General features: G+C 39.2%; 1 protein-coding gene across 4 annotated transcripts; it reads right to left on the bottom strand.

Annotated features, from left to right (window-relative positions):
* Window positions 1-804: 804 nt before the first annotated feature.
* pik3c3 (phosphatidylinositol 3-kinase, catalytic subunit type 3) lies at window positions 805-17,425 on the bottom strand. 4 transcript variants are annotated; one of them, XM_034676957.1, is made up of 25 exons: window positions 16,973-17,425; window positions 15,212-15,400; window positions 14,832-14,975; window positions 14,560-14,689; window positions 12,350-12,436; window positions 10,524-10,619; window positions 10,331-10,402; window positions 10,023-10,136; window positions 8,361-8,453; window positions 8,078-8,263; window positions 7,846-7,976; window positions 7,374-7,455; window positions 7,203-7,270; window positions 6,991-7,096; window positions 5,587-5,703; window positions 5,345-5,476; window positions 5,103-5,231; window positions 4,786-4,855; window positions 4,460-4,524; window positions 4,291-4,375; window positions 3,538-3,612; window positions 3,281-3,449; window positions 3,076-3,166; window positions 2,852-2,977; window positions 805-1,099 (listed from the first exon to the last, which is right to left on the bottom strand). In XM_034676957.1, the coding sequence occupies exons 1-25, from the start codon at window positions 17,035-17,037 to the stop codon at window positions 1,085-1,087; spliced, it is 2,637 nt and encodes an 878-aa protein (XP_034532848.1). In that variant the 5' UTR covers window positions 17,038-17,425; the 3' UTR covers window positions 805-1,084. The 4 variants fall into 4 exon arrangements, with proteins under 4 accessions (XP_034532848.1, XP_034532849.1, XP_034532851.1 ...); XM_034676958.1 differs by having other exon boundaries at window positions 7,203-7,267; XM_034676960.1 differs by having other exon boundaries at window positions 10,023-10,127.
* Between the last annotated feature and the right edge of the window lie 1,432 nt (window positions 17,426-18,857).

The following is an 18,857-nucleotide window of genomic DNA, read 5'->3' as shown; positions in this document are numbered from 1 at the left end:
AATTCTCACAGATCATGGTTCAATGATGATAACTCACTCGTTTTTCATGAAAATTCACGTTAAAACTTTTTTTAATGTACATTGGAAAGACCTAAATATAAATACAATAGTTTTACATGACATAGATTTTTGTTTATTGTATTTTATTTTTTCTTTATGAAGTGATAAATGAACACAAGACACCTCTTCTGTCACATGCTTCCCAGATTTTGATGCTGTATTTAGCTGGTTTGGAAGGCATATATTGCCTTAAATGGTAGGAGCCTCTGAATGCCTCTAGCCTTTTATCCACTGTGACATTAGGGCCTGGGTTATAGAGTAGTGGATGTTGCTCTACCCATTTGTCCCTCACTGTCCCAATGGCTGCCAGCTTGTCTTTTAACATTTTTTGGGGGGATTTTTGAACTTTAAAAAGAGTCAGTTCGACCTGCAACATAACAGGAGGGTTAATATGCCTCAGTGGCAGCATGTAACACACCAAAGTAACTTTGAAGTAAGGAACATTTTTAATAGATAGTACCCTAAGAAATATAAAGCTTGTTCTTAAATTACATGGCCTTACTGTTCTTTGTCTGTCTGTATTTGGCAGGAAATGCTTAGTCACCCGCTCAGTGACTCACCTTCCCTCTGGGGGTTGGACTTATTTCCACCCCCAGCGTTGATGGTTTCACCATCCACAGATGGTCAGCAATGCCCAATTGAGAAACATGTTGCGCACCATAAACACTGCATAGCTGCTCTTTTTGGGGCTAGATAATAACAAATACAAGTAAATTCAAAACCACAAACGACCAACACATGCAGTCGTATCAACAGTCTTTTATTTGGCCATACATTTCATTCATTCATTCAATAATTAATATACATTATATATACATAAGCAAACAAAGACATCCTTGTCTTTGTTCAGCCATCTTGCAGTAAAGGTTGGCAGTGCATTCTTGGCCTCTTAAACAGTGTCATTGAGTTTCTTTCTTCTTTTCTTTCACATACGCTTATGGCATCAGTGGGGTCGGCGCCATACCATCATGTGTTCCTGCCACAGAACATCAGTCCAGTTCAGTCTTGTCTTTTCAGTCTCTGCTCATCTGCGCCAGTACTGAAGAAAGAAGGAGAGAATTTTGGAACTTTATTATTTTTTCTTTTTCCATTAAACATGGAAAAAACACAACACAGAACATTCCGTGACATTCTCTCTCTGCTTTTTGTCTGTTTGTTTGTTTCTTTTGTCTTTGCTCATCTTTGTTTTTTGTCATGTGTCATGTCTTTTTGAGTCAAAGGTCTGTTATTATTATTTTATTTATTTGTGTTTTTTTTTTTTTTTTTTTTCTGTGCTTGGGGGAAGGGGTGACAGTACATATCTTTGTCTGAAAATCTGCTTTGTACTAAAAATGAGGCCTGAATTTTGTTGTTTTGTTCTGAAAATGATAAAATAATAAAAACATACTGAAAAAAATTAAAATAAAAAGAACATATCTTGACAACATTACACAAAATGTATGACAGTGCGAGGAAAAAGAAAAAAAAAAACAAAGAGAAAGACATTGGGGCCCAGAAAGCTGAATAAAACTAATGAGTGGAAAGAATTAAGTAAGTGGAAAGTTAAGACATTATAGCACAGTGCACAGTTCCCTTTAGTTAAAGAGATATGTTGCTATAGGTAGTCATCTCTTCACAAAGATATCAGGCCGTAATTGTAATTGAGCAGTTAAAGCCTCCATTCCATAAACCTTCCTCAGCTTCTGTTTCCACTGTAACACTGTAGGTGGCTGTGAATTCATCCATTTTATTGTCACCATTTTCCTTACAGTCATCAATCAGGGTTCCCACTCTTTTCCAGAGATCATTTTCCAGGACATTTCAATGACATTTTCAGTGATGATCAAGCTTGTATGACAGTCTAAATTTTGTTCCTAATTTAGCTCCTAAATAGTCTAATATGTTCCTCTCAGTGGAAGTCTACATTGAAGAAATGCAGTCTATGGCTATCGGTTAAATCATCTCTTACATGATTAAAAATGATGGCAAATTGATTATAGAATAATGCAACTACAGATGTACAGCACTTCACTTTATTAGTGCAAATGGGCAACTCTCATCTCAGCTTTCTCTTTTCTCAAAAAATATAAAATCAGCTAAGTAAAAATCAAAAGAGCCAGCAAAGGACTCTGGAAGCTGTCTTACTGAAACAAATAAATAATAATAATAATCAGAGGATCAGTGCATAAATTGACCTAAATAGATCTGAATGACAAAAATTGCCACAAATGTTTATTGGGGATGTTTATTTTTCAACCTTGTCAGGTCACACACAGTCATGTTGGAATAATTTTCCAGGACATTTTACTTTTTCTCCCATTTTCCAGGTGTTTTCCAGTACTGGAAAACTGGTCAACTGTTTTCCGGGTTATCCAGTTTTTCCAGGAAGCGTGGGAGCCCTGATCAATAGTATATATAACAGATACTCTTGGTCTCTGGTGTACTTGTCTTCAGGGGTTAGATGAGAATTTAAGTTTAACAACGGCTAGTTTCATTAGTTTTAAAAGGGTTAATGATTATTTAAAGAGAGAGTTACCTGGTTTCAACAGATCATCCAGCAATGATCAAAAGAATATGTACTTAAAGTGTTTATATCATATTGAAGCATATTTGCTGACTTGCCAGAACTTTGAACTGAAAGTTGTCATTTGAGCATTTTTTTTGGAAGCAATATAGTTTAATAGAGTATGTTGTAACAAAGTAAATGTTAAAAACTATTCAGAAAAGCCAGTAATATTTATACAGTGGCAAATATCTGAGATAACAGAAAAATAGATACATTATTTTGGTGTATATGTTTGAGTGCATGTACCTGAGCAAACTTGTGTATCTGCTCAACCACAGCAGCAAAGAGAGCGCCCACACTCTCATCAATCAGACTCTGCATGTAATGAACCGCCTCCTCATCCGACAGGTCTAATCTGAACTTATCCTGCACCTGGAGACCAAACAAGGACAAAAAAAAATCAGACACACAAGCCAATCAAAAAACATGTTTTTTTGTGGCTTCATCAGGAAAGCTAAGGACAAACTTACCTTCTTAACCGTCTTATCAGGCTCCAGAGCGATGTCAGGAATATTGGCATCCACCATAAGAGAGAACAGATTCAGGATCAGGTTGGAGTATCTGCAGAGACAGAGAGGACAGATGGATATTTCAGATGATCAGCTTGGCACACATTGAGCACACACACAACTGTTCTTTCCATTCTCCTGTGTATTTGTGCGTCTGGTGTCTAACCTCCTGAGGTGGAGGAAGGCGGTGTAGCACTGCTTCCTGAACTCCTGGTACTGCTCGCTCTGCATGCCTCCCATCCCCTCCACCATCTCTTTGCTCAGCTTCATGGGCGGAGGCAGCGGTTTGGGGTCTCGGCCGAGGATGTAGCCAAAGTCGATGTGGAAGAGCTTTCCTGGAAGAGGAGACGTGACGTTCTCAAACTGTTCCACAAACTATGATTTTAATAGTGAAGTGATCTAAAGAGTGTGTTTTTTCCTCACCGGTTTTTGTGAGTAACAGATTGTCCAGATGTCGGTCTCCGACTCCCAGGATGTAAGTGATGACACAATAACCAGCTGCAGGGAGAGAAAAACACAGTTACAACCACTGGGAACTTCATATAAAGCATAAAAACTATCTTGTTTTTATCACTTGAGGCTTTTATCTAAGATTAAATCGGTTTGATCTTTTAATGATTTTGAGAGAGTTATACATGCTTTTATTTCGACTGGACTGGACTACTGTAACGCACTTTATGTAGGCGTTAACCAGGCCTCCCTGGCACGGCTTCAGCTAGTTCAGAACGCTGCTGCTCGGCTTTTAACTGGCACCCGTAAGTGAGAGCACATTACCCCCAGCTTCTTGTGGTCCCTAAGACCAGGCTGAAAACCAGGGGTGGTCGTGCCTTCTCAGCAGTGGCCCCCAAACTGTGGAACGAGCTACCCCCCCATGTTAGATTGTCCCAAACGTTAGCGACTTTTAAATCCCGCCTTAAAACATATTTTTACTCCTTGGCTTTTAACCCAGCGTGAGAATTGTGTGGTCTCTGTCTGTTCTTTTATTGGATTTGGATTTGCTCTTACAGTGTTTTGTTTTATCATGATTCTTTTACTTTATTCTATTTTATTTTCTGACAGAGTTTTATGTTCTGTGTGTTTTAACTTATTTGACCTCACTGTGCAGCACTTTGCTAAACTTGATTGTTTTTTAAATGTGCTATATAAATAAAGTGGATTGGATTTAAAGTAACTCACCGCAGCTTTTTACGTAAGTATCCATCACCTCTGAGCTGATACCGTATGGTCCTTTTTCACTTGGTGCATGCTTCCTGAAGAAGCTCTGTTGAAACAAAGTACGATTAAAGGAGCAGTATCTCTTTTTTTTACAGAGTAAAAAGCAGTGGATCGTTTAAACTCTGCTTACCTGGATGTTGCCTTCAGTTGCAAGAACTTCAGCGACAGGAACCGACTGAACAAACTGCATAAAACCTGAATACAAAATAATGTTCCCTTTTCAGACTGAGTGATGCAACAATAATGGAAATCAAGCAGTGATGCACATTTGACAAAGTTTCAAACAACTTTTCCTTCTTTTTTCATGTTTTTTTTCTGTGTTATGAAAAGTTCTGCTGATGGAAATCCTTCACAAACAGATTCAGAACTTTCATGGAGGTAGTAAATGAAGGCTTATTGAGTGCAGTCGTGTGATTGTAGGTGCCTGTTTTTAATCAATGTGTGCTGTCTTCTTACCGTGTTTGGTGCTGGTGGCTAATACTTTGTAAGGCGTCAACTTCAGGTCCAAATTCTCTTTCCTTAACAGCTATAAAAACAAAAAAGAGACAAGGAAATCTGGAATTTAGAAAACGTACATTTTACAAGGTTATAAAAAGAGCTAAAAATAGCTTCTGCTCTGTTTTTCCTTGAGAGAAAATATGTAATTATCACTACAACGAAACAAGAGAAACTGCCTGAAAATCTTCATTCAGAGTCTTGAATGGCTCACATAAAATAAAAACCTTCACCAAATCTTTTCCTCTTCCTCCATAAGCCTGCTATCGTATTCTTACCTTGTCCATAAGCGAGATGATCTGCAGGATGAGCTGATCCTGCCTCAGGTCGTCTCCATGTTTAAAGATAACCGGGTACATGGCTCCATCCTCAGCCTTAAAGATGAGTTTGGCTGGCATCAGAGCACTCTGAAACACACACAGATGAAACACTGAAGTCATGGTGCTGGTCCATATGAGGCGGCCTCATTGCAGAGAGCGTGAACAGAGGATTTCTCAGGATTAAAGTACTTTTTCTGTACCTTAAAGAGTGTGGCCGTCTCAGGGACGATGCCTCTGATCCGGATCTGAGGCTCAAGAGGGAGAGGGATCGGCTCGATCTCTGAGAGGTTTACCTTCTCGTTATCAGCGAGCAGAGACTGCAGTCGCTCCGTCTACGGGGGAAAACATACACACATCCAACATGATGTAAACATATACACTCTTAGGGACACAAAATATAAATATAAAGCATGTTTTCTCCATGTAGCTCTTCTGCTGTTACCTTTTTCTTGCGATTCCCGCTCTCCCTCTGCACGGCTTTCATCAGCTGAACCAGTCTGTCCACAAACGTTTGCTGGGCGGCCAACAACGATCGCATCACCCTCACACTCTTATCACCCTGAAGGGAAGAATAAGTGTGTGCATTAGAATGTGGTTAACAGAGAAACTGCAAGAGAGACGTTTCTAAGAGAAAAAAATATAACAATAGTCGTTAGACATTTTGGTTATTAACTTTCTGGAGGGGTCTTAGACGAGAGGATTGATCAACCGTTACATCCTGTGAAAAAAACACAGAAGCTACAGTCTGATAAGTTAAGTTTAGTTCATGGAGTTCAGTGTTCTTTTTCCTTTTTATTATCAACAGAGATCTTTAACATGTGTGCACAAGATAAAAAATGATAACCTTTGGCACTTCAGAGTTTACTACTAACCTACTTTTTCGTCATCCATGTAACACTTTTTTCTTTCTTGTTTTAAAAATCGAAATCAATCAATGTTCTTTTCGTGGTTTAATTTTTGTATCAATGTGGATCAACATTTACTCCATGAAAAATTGTGACATCAAAATTAAAAAGCTGCCAATGGCATGCCAGGGGGAAAGTGGCATGTGCACATTTTCACTAAGATAACAGGCTAGCGGGGCGCTGGTGGCCGAGCGGTCTAAGCGCCCCACGTATCGAGGCTATAGTCCTCGTCACAGAGGTTGCCAGTTCGACTTCCAGCCAGTCGACCATGTACTGCATGTCTTCCCCCACTCTCTACTCCCCATGTTTCCTGTCTCTATTCAGCTGTCTTATCAATAAAAGTTAAAAAAGCCCCAAAATATAACTTGAATAACAAAAGATAACAGGCTAGCCAGTAGCTGAGGCGTTGCCAAACTATCATACTTAAACGATGGTTGAAAAAAACAAACATTCCTTTATTTACGCTTTATTTATGCAACTCTTACGTTGTCAAAGACAAACATTTGTAGTGGTGGCATACGGCTAAAAAGATGGGCACATGCCGCTGATGCTCTAGTGGCATACCTTTAGCCACACTACATGCCACTGGCCACTTTTCGATCTGCACACTGCTGAAAAAAATATCCTAAAACCTTTGTGTCAACATGAAAATGTACCACTCATCATTGATTGCAAAACCTGGCAGATACGTTATTGCAAAACTAAAACATGTGTCATAAAGTGTTCTCCTGGCACAATGACTTTGTAGTCGACTAAAGCAAATAAACAAATGTATTTATGCAGCATATTTCATACGTAGAGGCATCAAAACTGTTTCAGTTTCAATGCTAACTAATGGAGTGCAGAGATACTCTATACCATTAACTGTTGCGCTTGATTTATTCAAATGCATAAAAACAAAACTGAATTATTCTTCATAATGTATGTACATCAAATGTTACCTTCAGTAAAGCCTGGCTGAACCTCCTCATGACGTTCAGGTACATCTCATGAGTCTTTGGATCTCTCAGCTGAGTGTCCTGATCCTCACACTCCACAATCACATACCTGCAGGACACACACAGGTTTTAATGACGGATATATGAAACACAACAACAAAACAAAAACAAAAGAACTGTAAAAAATGTGACAAAAAGACTTGATCTGAACTCACCAATACAAATAGTTGGCAAGAGTAGAGTTCTTGCAAGCACGGGAGATGAGAAAAGTGCACAGGTCCTGCTAGAACGAGACAGGACAACATGTCAAAGCCACAACAGAACATGATAACTGTGTATTTTTCTGCAGTTTGACTTCACTTCTTGATTTTTGTAGCTTTTCTCACCTCCTGACTCTCGCTGTCGGCTCCGTCTTTGCCTTTCTGTGACGCACTTGAGGGTCCAGACGTGCCCGACAAAATCTGGGAACTACACACAGAGCAGAAAAGAAGACACAAATCAATGGATGTGGTGATTACAGAGTCGAACTTGTACTTAAACTTAAGCAGTCCTGTGTTCAGTACGGGACTATGGAGGCTGGGGGGGGTTAGTCAATGCTCTGCTTCTAGATTCTGGCCGCAGCTGTGCGGGGTGAAGCCAGAAACATCACAACACCCTAAGAGTTCATAACGGCCTGCGAGAAAGACAAATAATCAAATCTTCCACCAGCGAGAATTTCTGGGATAAATTTAGGTCCCAGCGGTAAAAAACAACAAGAGCACTGCTTCAACCGGGCTTCAGTCAAAGCTGCCGGTGGTGTTGACTTATTTACGACCCACAGTCAGAGTAGCTGTTGGATCCTCTCGTCCAAACACTGACCTGTCCAGTGCAGAGTCATCTGAAAGTCCCTGGCTGTCTCTCCTGCTGCCGGGCTCCAGGCCTCCTTGGATATCACTGAAGTTCTCATACTTGAGCGCCTGGACCAGCTGGAGGAGATACATCAGCAGGTCCTAGATACAGGAGACCAGAGAGTTAGAAGCTTACAGAAATAAGAAGGTCTTTCTTTTATTTTAAGGTTTAAAGCTCAAGTCTTAAGTTCTTCTAAGTCTACCTCATCGTCCGCCTGCTGCAGGCGTGCAACTGCGTAGCGTCTGACGGTGGGGTTGGTGAACTGGGAGGACAGCAGCTCCAGAGAGTCCTCCACATCCATCGGCCTCCACTTCCCCAGCAGCTCCAGGGCCTGCTTGGCCTCCTGCGGCAGATCCCAGTTCACACACTTGAGGAACTTTGTCAGAGCCTGCAGGGAGGAGGAGGAGAGAAGAAGATACAGCGTTGGATGTGTGCAGATATTGTATTTTAGGAAGACTCCTGCTGCAGTTCACAACAACACTCACCTTTTCCTGTGTGGTGAGGTAGTATCTGAACTTCCACACCAGGTCCTGCTCCTCAGAGCTCAGTTGCTTGGTCGGTGGGTAGCTCACAATGATCTGTTGCAGCAAACACACACATGTTAATTTATAATCAGCTATAAAGGCATACCAGGCTTTTATTTGATGCAGCTCTTTATTCTTCTCCATTTCTGCAAATCAAAGAACTTCAACTGAGTTCATCTGTAAGTATTTATTAGTGAGTGTATTGAAATAGTGGCCTGGCCTCATTGTCAGCCTGCATCCTCCTATATCTCTGCCACACTGTCTCCCCTGTCTCAGTCTCGGTCTTATTTTGTCACTCTACTTTTGTTAAGCGGCCTTAGGTGTTTTGTGAGGCTGAGCTCATGAACAATCAAGCCTGACTAAAGAAAGTTGCTGTGGCTTTCCCTCAAACCCTGCTCTCATCAACATTTCTGTGGGCTGTTAAGGGAAAGCAAACAGTTGAATTTTTCAGTGATGATGTTGATCGCGTTACGCAGAGTTCTGCTGTTTTTTCACTCTTGTGTATGCGGTGTGAAAACTTTCCAATACATGGTTTAGTGATATAAACACTCGCCACCCACCCAACCATCTAAACCATACTCAGTATGTTACGCTCAATCCAACACAGAAAAACATGTTACCAAAAAACATCAAGGCCTGAATGCCTTAAAATGACCTAGAAAATGTCTGGAGTTCATGCATGACATGGCCTTCCTGTTATAACTACTTTATTTATTGTATTTTTCTGAGTACCTCTGTTCCATTAGAATGGTGTTGTGTCCCTAAAAATTCAAAACAGGCCTCCCCCGCCCCCCTTCACATTCTCATTGGATCCGCGAGGTGCTGTATAACTTGAAGCTTGAGAAGCTTAGGTTTACACTAAAAGGCTCGGTGAAATCATTTCATGTTACTTGGGATCCCTTTTTTGAACTATGTACATTCTCTAGATTTCTCCTTGGAGCTGGAGGACTGATGTGTGCAATCTTAACTTACTCTTTGTTTTTTATTATATGTAATATGTCTATTGTTCCTTAATACTATTTTCTTCCACTTATTTATTATCATTATTATTTTATTTATTATTATTATTATTATTTTTATTTATATATTTTATTGATTTATTTGATTTATTTATTATTTAATTTATTTAATTTATTTAATTTAATTTATTTTATTTAATTTTATTTTATTTATTTTATTTATTTTATTTATTTTATTTAATTTATTTTATTTAATTTATTTAATTTATGTATTATGGGTGTTGACATTCAAATGTGACAACTGATGTCTATTCTATATTTTTGAACATTTTTTTATGTAAGTCTGTCTAAAATGTTGAACATTTTCTAAAAATAAAGTTGAAAAAAAAAAAAGAATGGTGTTATGTCTGTTATTTATTTAAGGAATTAAGCACCCTGCGTGATCAAACACCAGCCTGCATTACACAACCACTGCTGCTCTATATAAACAGCAGGGTCCTGAGGTACTAGGATTAGAGTTACTGTTTGTTCCAAAGCTCTGAAAGCTAGAATACACAATGCTTTTTTATCTCTGGACATCTTTAAAGTCACAGCTCAAAAGCAGGCCCATGTGTGTGTGTGTATCTTTTTTTCCATTAAAAGCTAAAACCCCCTTGTTACTTACATTAAGCTGGTCTCGCGTGGCAGCGTTGGGTTTCAGGTCGTGGTCTGAGGGTCCGCTGCGGAGGCTACGAGCCAGTTTGTGATGCTTACTCTCCACCAGGTTCTCCTGTAGAGTCCATAAACAAAGAAAAAACAATATAAACTCACAAACCTGAGATAAATATAACACTGTAAAAAACTGTAGTGTGTGTGTGTGTGTGTGTGTGTGTGTGTGTGTGTGTGTGTGTGTGTGTGTGTGTGTGTGTGTGTGTGTGTGTGTGTGTGTGTGTGTGTGTGTGTGTGTGTGTGTGTGTGTGTGTCTTCGCTCACCATCCCCATCTGTGGATCAGGAACTTTGACGATGTCGCAGCTGGTGGGGACGGGTGAAGCGTCGTCTCCATCCTGAGTGGAGACAAAAGGAAGTCAACCAATCAGACGTCTTTGTTTCCAGAGTTATAGTCGCAACAAAGTTCTTCACATGAATACAACATGTTAGAGAGCACCTTGGAATGTGCTTAGATACCTTTTCATAATACACGATGCTGTATTCCTTGTCGTTGGTTTTGACACGAGGGAATTCAACCATGAGGTACATGAAGTTAGAGCTTCGCTTCTCACTCTGCAGAAACAAACATACAAAATATTTACATTCAACTTACAGGACAACATGCAGTATATGGTTAAAATAAGAAGGACTCATGGCACATGCATCAATTATACTTATATATATATTTTTTTTACGTTATATTTTTGGCCTTTTTGCCTTTATTGTATAGGACAGCTGAAGAGAGACAGGAAATGTGGGGAGTAGAGAGTGGGGGAAGACATGCAGGAAATGGTCAACCAGCCGGGAATCAAACCGGCGACCCCTGCAACGAGGACTAGTAGCCTCTGTATGTGGGGCGCTTAGACCGCTAGGCCACCAGCCACCCAGTTAAACTTATATTAACTGACTGTTTGACTATGGGATGAATATACGGTAAATATGTGCTCTTTTTTGCACTCTGTTTTTGGTCTCCACCAGCTATCAAGGGATGTCTGGCTCTTTAGCGACTAAATGCTTACCTGTCACTTACTAAGTCGATCTACTTGTTAATGGTAGCATATTTAACTCCAGTTCTAACTTGCTGATGTTTGCCAGGTATGGTGTTTACCAAGCTAACAATCTAGTTTTGCATATTAGCATGCTAACATTTCTTCACCCTCCTTTTATGTTCATTTCTTAGGGACAGCAATAATGTTCCTGGGTCAATTTGACTCGGGGCATATTTAATTATCCAAAAGGTGTCAGAACCCAAAAATCACATTAAACATGTTTTAATCTCATTTTTAAATCAATATTTAGTGCAATGGTGTTTTTTAATCCTCACAGATCATGGTTCAATGAGGATAACTCACTCATTTTTTTAAATTTAATTCATGTTAAAATCGTTTTTTAAAGTACATTGGAAAGCCTTAAATATAATTACAATAATTTTACATGACTCCAATTTTTTAAATTTTATTTTGCATTTTATTATTATTATTTTTTTTATGAAGTGATGTTGATAAATTATTCTAGATGTTGATTGCGCTAATTAAGCCAAGCAGAAGAAGTATCATACTGCAAAAAATATTTTTAACATTTTTCTTAAGATTTTTGAACTTTAAAATGGGTCAAATTGACCCGCAACATAACAGGAGGGTTAAATTGAGCTTAAGCTAACCACAATGGTGTTAATTTGAAGGTATCTAGTTGGGGCGAAACAGTTTGATGAAATCATAATATGGAAAAGTAAAATATTAAAATAGCAGAAGCTTTTTGACAAAGAGAAAGACAGGGCTGTGGCTGAACAGAATTACAGTGCAGTATGTGATGTTTTGCAGCAGAAGTGCCCGCGGCGGAAAAATTAGTTTTCTTCGACTTTATAAATGCCACTTTTTTTTTTTTTTTTTTCAGGTGAAATATATTTAATTATATTCACTCATCCTGAATAAAAGTCAGTTTTATATATCTTAAACTATTAACAATATTATATTTGAAATTCAGCCTTTTTGAAGTCATAAACCGTGCTAATATCTTTGAAAAAAAGCTACAGGTTCAGTCCGAATGTCTGAACTAATTCTTCCAGTAACCCACTAAGAAGTTTGTCAATAAAGTGAAACCACAAACATTATTAAGTAGTAGTGTCAGAGGATTATCAACATCAGTACAAACTATCCTCTGAGGATCATTCATTTCTGTACAAAACTTCCTAGCAATCCACCTGAACTCTGTTGCGGTATTATGGTCTGGAACAAGGCAGCACTTTCCACCAATGAAAACCACAAAAAGCTGTTTTCAGAGACATTTAAAGTAACCCATCTCACCTCGTTGATCATCTCAATCTCTCTAAAGGTCAGACGGTCCAGCCAGTCCACCTTCACCATGTGGCCCTGTCGATGGGCTTTTGTCAGCTAGAAAGAAATAGGAAAAAAAAGGGAGAGAGACAGAGGGACGGGAAAGAAGAAAAAAACACTTTACCAAAACCTTTAAAAAAATACAGAGGTTGAGAATCCGTTGCAGCAAAACAGGTCAACAGGGTGGCTGGGGTGCAAACAGCTCAACCAATCATGCACAAATCCAGTGGCAGCAGCCAATCCAGCGTCACTGCTCACACACCAGCCAATCCACTCATCATAAGTCATTGTGGGTGTCAGGAATGTAAGCACACATTTGGCCATGAACAGGAAGCCCAAAACTCAGCTGGTTAGAGTTAGTACTCACTCTTTCAAACAACATGTTGAAGTGGAAGCAGCCTAGAAAATATTTCTCTAAAGAAAAACTCAGAGTCTGTCAGGGGGGGGGGGGGTCTGGATTATAGTATGAGAGGAGTTCTGATGACTGTTTGTTTATAGTTCATGTAGTATTGACCATACATGTATCAGAAGGATTTGGTGAATGCAGATAAAACAGTTTGTATGGAGAGCAGAAGCAGGCGGGACGCAATCCGCCGTGATGACATCTCATCTCCCATCAGTGGTGATCTTCTCCTCTCAAGGACAGAGCTGACAAACGATTGGATGTGGTCACCCTTGGTAGTCAGCACAAGAATTACCATTCAGTTACACAAGTTATTCATATTTTTATTATGCCAGGCCTGAAGTGCTTATCATATGTTGGGTCTAAGCTTTAAGTGTAGCCACCCACCACTGTTCGAATATTATAATGCTCTACTACCCGGGCATAAACAAGCACATGACTGATGGCATCCTGCAGTGTGGTGTGGTTTGGCAGTATTTGGATCTAGAACATGGAGATAAATCTGTATGCATAACCAGCACAGGCATGTGGACGTCGACCTGCAAGAAGGCCAACGGTAAGCTAACCGATTTTGACATTGTTCACTCACAGACTGAAACGATCCTGTCTCGTCTCAACAAAAAAAAGACTTTTTATCTGAGTTCTTTCTCACCTCTAGACAAGTTTGTAGGTTTGGAATTGAATGAGCCAGGACACCAATCGCTGCACAACATCCCCAGTTGTTATTCCAGCAATCTTCAGACCCATTAATGGCGAGTACATCACAGGAAGATTGGTTTCTTGTCCAGGTTCATACCGCTGAAGTAAGCCAAAGTGAAGCCTCTGTGTGACTCACTATTTACAGACTCACCAGAAACAGATGAATAGGTGCTACTTTGGAGTAAGTGATGAATGTTTTTGCAGACATTCATCACAGGGGCAAAGTTTGCTTTGCTTTTGATCTATACACAGGGGTGTTTCTCAAAATGCCAAGTGGATTGTGAACAATGACAGTGTCCTGGCTCAACCTGAATGCCCTGTATGGTTGTTTGTATATAGTCATCATTGGCTTACAAGATTGATGTTTCTATTAAGAATTAGATGACTGAATAACAAGCCAATCCATATACAGTAGAAGAAGTTAAGATGGTGTGAACTCCTTGAAAAAAAAAATGCAATAAGGTGAAAAAAAGCTTTTTTTGTGGTCCAAAAATCCTGAAAAAACATGCACACAGTTCCACAAAATACACCGACGTATGGAAACAGCAGAAAACTTAGAAAAGTAATGTGTGTGATGCTTTCAAGAACGCAGCCGTACACCTTGATGGACAGTGTTCACACCAAAACCTCGATCCAAATGTATTTGGAAGCAACACAAAGGTTTCCAGCACAGAACAATGCAAAGAGTTCAAAGGTCTGAAATATGGAAAATTCATTTTCAGTTTTCATTCATTATCTTATGAAGTTTGATTGTTCTTATGTGGAAATCTTTCTTCAAGTGGTGCAAAACTGCTGAATTTGATCTAACATTACATTTGGACCAAGTCCTTTCTCACAGACATACAGAACACAAACACACTGACTCCTCTACTTGTACTCACATCACTGAGTACCTCCAGGTCAGGGCCCTGGAACAGATGATGTTTTAGACACGTATAGAGGAGGTGTCTCCTACACAGAATACCTCTTTTAAACCCTCCATCTTCTCCCCCCATCCTTTCAGTTCTACTCTGCTCTTCTCAAATTCAACACAAACACAATCCTCCCTTCCTTTCTCTCCTATCATGCAGTGTTGTACCTTGGCCAGTCTGCCCATCTGGTCCTCTGTCAGACTGCTGCTGGTGCGTCCTGGTGTGGTAGTGGGCTCCGCTCCATCCCCCTCCACACCCGGCCAAACTTTCAAGTCATGCATGCCTTGCCGGAACATACTAGAAAAGGACAGGAGAAGATGTTTCATGACTAGGTATCTCCTTTTTATTGTTGTTTTAAACACTGTCACATCAAATTGACACTTTTTAATGCAAATGATTCAAAGATTTAAAAAAGCAAAAGTAAATGTGAAAGTTTTACCCATATTTGCCAAATAGGGTGACAGTGGTTCCTCCGACGGGGACAGCTCTGCCGGGTCCGTAGATATCCCACACTGTGAGAGCTACCTGAGCACTTTGGGGAAGGTCTGGGTACTTGACAGGCAGCCGCAGCCACTCGTTCCAGCTGCACAGGACAGCAGGAGAGGAGAATAGAGAGAGTGCAAGGTTAAATCTAATAAAAACAACAGGTTTAAAACGCCAAGATTTGAAGCCAAATTAGTCTGGTGCATGTTAAGCTCTAAAGAATGTGAAATTCAGGGTATTATAAGGAAATAAGTGTTTTAATTGGTCAAGTAAACTTTTGTAATAGTCCTTTTACTTATTTCAACACATTGAGTTTCAGATATCCCACATACTCACTTCCATCGTGTGCTGAAAGCTTTGTATGAAGTGCGAACAGGCAGGGCGAGAGGTTTTCCTTCAGCGAACACCTGACAGGTAACATAGAGGTCTGAGCAGTTCTCCTGGTAGAGGCCAGAGAACCTCAGCATCGGGTCCTCCAGCAGAGCTTTGTAGCTCTTCTGCTCCCGCTTTCCTTCTAAACTGCCTCTGTGACAGGAGAGGAGACAGAGTAAACAGACACCGTTTACTGATGTTATTAAGACCGGTTTGACTCGTCCTCTCACTCAATGTCAACATTTTAACTTTGCTATGTATCTTTTCTTTTATGTCCATGGCGTTGGTCTTACTAAGGATGGTCCCAAATTATTTCTCTTTTAAAATCATGAAGACTGGATAATGTGTTGACAGTAATCGGGTGAAACTAACTTAAAATATTTTTCCCATTTATTTTTGCAATTATTGTGAATAGCACCAGGTAAAAATAACTAGAATGACAAGAAACTGTACATATTTCTTTTATGGAAATGTCCTTGTGATGTGAGATATACAGTATGAGAGACAAAACTAAAGTCAATCCAGAAACGTCTCAAAAAGCTTCATATGGACTAATTTTTTAAAGCCAAAGCTCTGGGAATTCTGCAAGACGGCAATAAAGAAGAAACACAAGAACTCTTAAAGTTGACAGGTTTTCAAATTAATGTTTTATCATGATGTGAAAATGTTCTTGATGAACACTAAAAGTTCAGAAGACACAAAAGAGGACACAAGACAAGATCAAAATTATGAAATTGTGCAGAAAAGGCAAAATTTGGTGAATAAAATTTTTTCAGAATGTAGGAAAATAATTATTCAGTTCTTAAAATGTCGTCTGCTGGTCAGAATAGTCTTAAAAACAACATGAAAAAGAAGTTTGATGAAATCCAGATCGTGATGCTTCCATAGAAAAATAATCACAATATTTGTCCCACATTGCCCGACCATTTTCCTCCAGAAGAAGATAAAGTTTTCTAATGTATATGTGGCTTGTGGAGAACTTAGGACTGTGTAGTTACTGATTTATTGAGAAAAAAACAAACAAAAATTGTTATTAAATAGAGATTTCATATATAACTTTTATGATTCCTAAGTCTCAGTAGGAGCTAATGGCCCTGAGGTATTCTGACAACATCAAATATAGCCCTCTTTGAAAAAAGTTTGGACACCCCTGCTTTAGAGCAACCATATTAGAATATAAGTGAAAATCCTCTAAAAATAACTATTGATGCAAGTCCCAAAAATCCCTTATTGGTGCTTTATTTTGGATTATTTGGTAAATTTTCTGTATTTTTTATTTATTTATCAGTTGGTTACATAAAACATCCACCATTGTTGCCTGGAGCCTGAAGTGGCATATTTATTTTGCAGCCACAGTCAAAGAAAAGCAGAAACAAATCTTCATATTTAGAGTTTGAATTGTTCATTAAGAGTTCATCTAATCGAACAAATGACTAAATGAACCCACACAGGAGAAACAAATCTCCATTGACTCGTTATAACACCTGACTCAGTGTTTGTATCATGTTACTAAACTACTTCATTAAAATGTTATGCACAAATAGTCCATATTCACGTAGTCGAAGCAGAAAGTCCCAAAAACATAAAACAACGAGACACAGCAGCTGTTTAACACCCTCACACTCACACTCACTCACACACACACACAGCGAGCATCCTGTCAAGTCACAAGATAGATTAGTTACACCGCTTGACCAAAAGCGAAGCAGTAAGTCCAAAACTTACATCTTAAGTTGAACGTTGATGTCCAGGTCACAGCTGTAAGCATAGTTGAATTTATCAGTGTCCATCTTCCGACGGGGAAACACTAAGATTAAACCAAAACCCTGACGACTTCAACATGAAATCCCGGACGGGTATTTGAGACTTTGCGAGTGGTCAGGTTTGCGACAAGGCCTCGGCTCAGCACAACAATACTTCTCAGAAGCCTGTTTCAAATAAAATACTACTCACACGGAGAGCTACAGTATCAGGCTGTACACAAGTTTAAAAAGGTAACTTGATGTGCCTGCGTTCACGGTAAAGACATTATTTTAAGGGCTGTCTAACCGGGCATGATTTGATGTTTTTGATAGCTACACAACAACACAGCAGAAACCGAGATGTACAGCCAGGCCAGAGCAGCCGATCGTCGATGCAGAGGGATCGACTACTCTGAGGAGGCGATCATTGTGACGTGTATCGATTGATCGAGCCTGATAGGACCAAGGAGGAAGTACAGGAGGGCGGAAGTTTACGATTTAAAGGGGCAGTGCATCCATTAATGTAATGTTGACGAAGCATACAGTGGGAGCTTCTGACCATATTAAAGCTTTATAGTAGTTTATTACGATGGACCTGAAGGGAACAACAATACAATATTTAAGAAAAAACTACACAACATTTCACAAAATACAACAACATATATATGTTGTTGTATTTTGTGAAATGTTGGATGTACATTTTAAGTATTTTCCATGATGGATATTAGGAAAATGTTAATGATCAATTATCGATTAATCAATAATAAAAACATTATTATTCTTGCGTCAAAAACATGGCCAAATACGTTTTTTTCCCCCTAAATTATATTTTCTACAGCAACAAAATGCATATAATTGACGGTATTGAATACGGGTACAACATGTTTAACACTGAATATCAACGATCAAGCTCATAAAAATATTCCGCGAACATAATCTTATAATGTTAAGGCTCATAATACTAACAGAAAAGTGCTTCTGACTCACAGTGTCCAGTTTTCTACCTACTCGTTCTTATTGAGAAAAATAACCGTGTACGCGGTCAGGTGTCAGCCGGGAACGCAACAAGGTCGTAATCAGTCCAGCTGCAGAAAAGCTCAGACGTTGATGTTGCTGGTCTGCAAACATAGTGTACTAGCAATTCTAACCAGTCTGTTGGCTTTGTATCCAAAGGAGGGGAAATGTCCTGTTTAAAGTTGTCATCCTTCCTGTCCGTGTCGTTGTTGGCAGCAGTTGCTGATCATTAGTGTTCCTCTTTAAAAAGCGAACGTGGAGACCTGTAACTCAGCCGCAGCCCCCAGCTGAGCGTCTCCGCTGTGTGCAACACCTTTAACAGCTGATTCACATCAAAACATGCTTTAAACTTAAAACATCTCCCTGATAGCTGAGTGTAATATGAATCCACATGATGTTTGTTCCATGTGACGGAAAATTGAAAATAATATATATATTTTGTCTTCAGGACAATATGACCCACCACTGAATTTAATCTTCCTATTGTCTTTGGGTCCGTAATGTCATCGTGTTTTATGAAATGTTGTTGTATTTTGCAATATCTGGAATTGGAATTGCATCTATACAATTATTTTTTATGACTCAAGTTTTATTGGATTTTGAATTTTTAACAACACATATCCACAACATACAGGACAAAATAGTGCCGAGCCGAAGAGTGAAAAAAAAAAAAAAAATCACGATAAAATGTGTAACTTTGACTGGCATGAAAAATAATAAAAAAACAGCATCTATACAATTATTAATCCATAACACGAAACTTCTGTGTCAGGATTCAAGTCCAATGATTTTCCTTTTTACTGTGTTTTAATCTTTTTGTAATGTGTCAATGGGAAATAAAAGAAAAGAAAAAG

Source organism: Notolabrus celidotus, chromosome 23, assembly GCF_009762535.1.
Source record: "Notolabrus celidotus isolate fNotCel1 chromosome 23, fNotCel1.pri, whole genome shotgun sequence".
In the NCBI taxonomy this organism is placed as follows: Eukaryota; Metazoa; Chordata; class Actinopteri; order Labriformes; family Labridae; genus Notolabrus; species Notolabrus celidotus.
The sequence above is the reverse complement of the archived record's forward strand: the minus strand, read 5'-3'. Positions and strand labels throughout refer to the sequence as shown.

Coding starts and splice junctions, on each gene's coding strand:
- pik3c3 (XM_034676957.1), bottom strand. CDS start 17,037: ATGGACACTGATAAATTCAACTATGCTTACAGCTGTGACCTGGACATC. Junction 5,704..6,990: donor TCAGCCAGGCTTTACTGAAG/GTAACATTTGAT, acceptor TCTTCCCTTCAG/GGTGATAAGAGTGTGAGGGT. Junction 5,477..5,586: donor GCGGGAATCGCAAGAAAAAG/GTAACAGCAGAA, acceptor TTTCCCCCGTAG/ACGGAGCGACTGCAGTCTCT.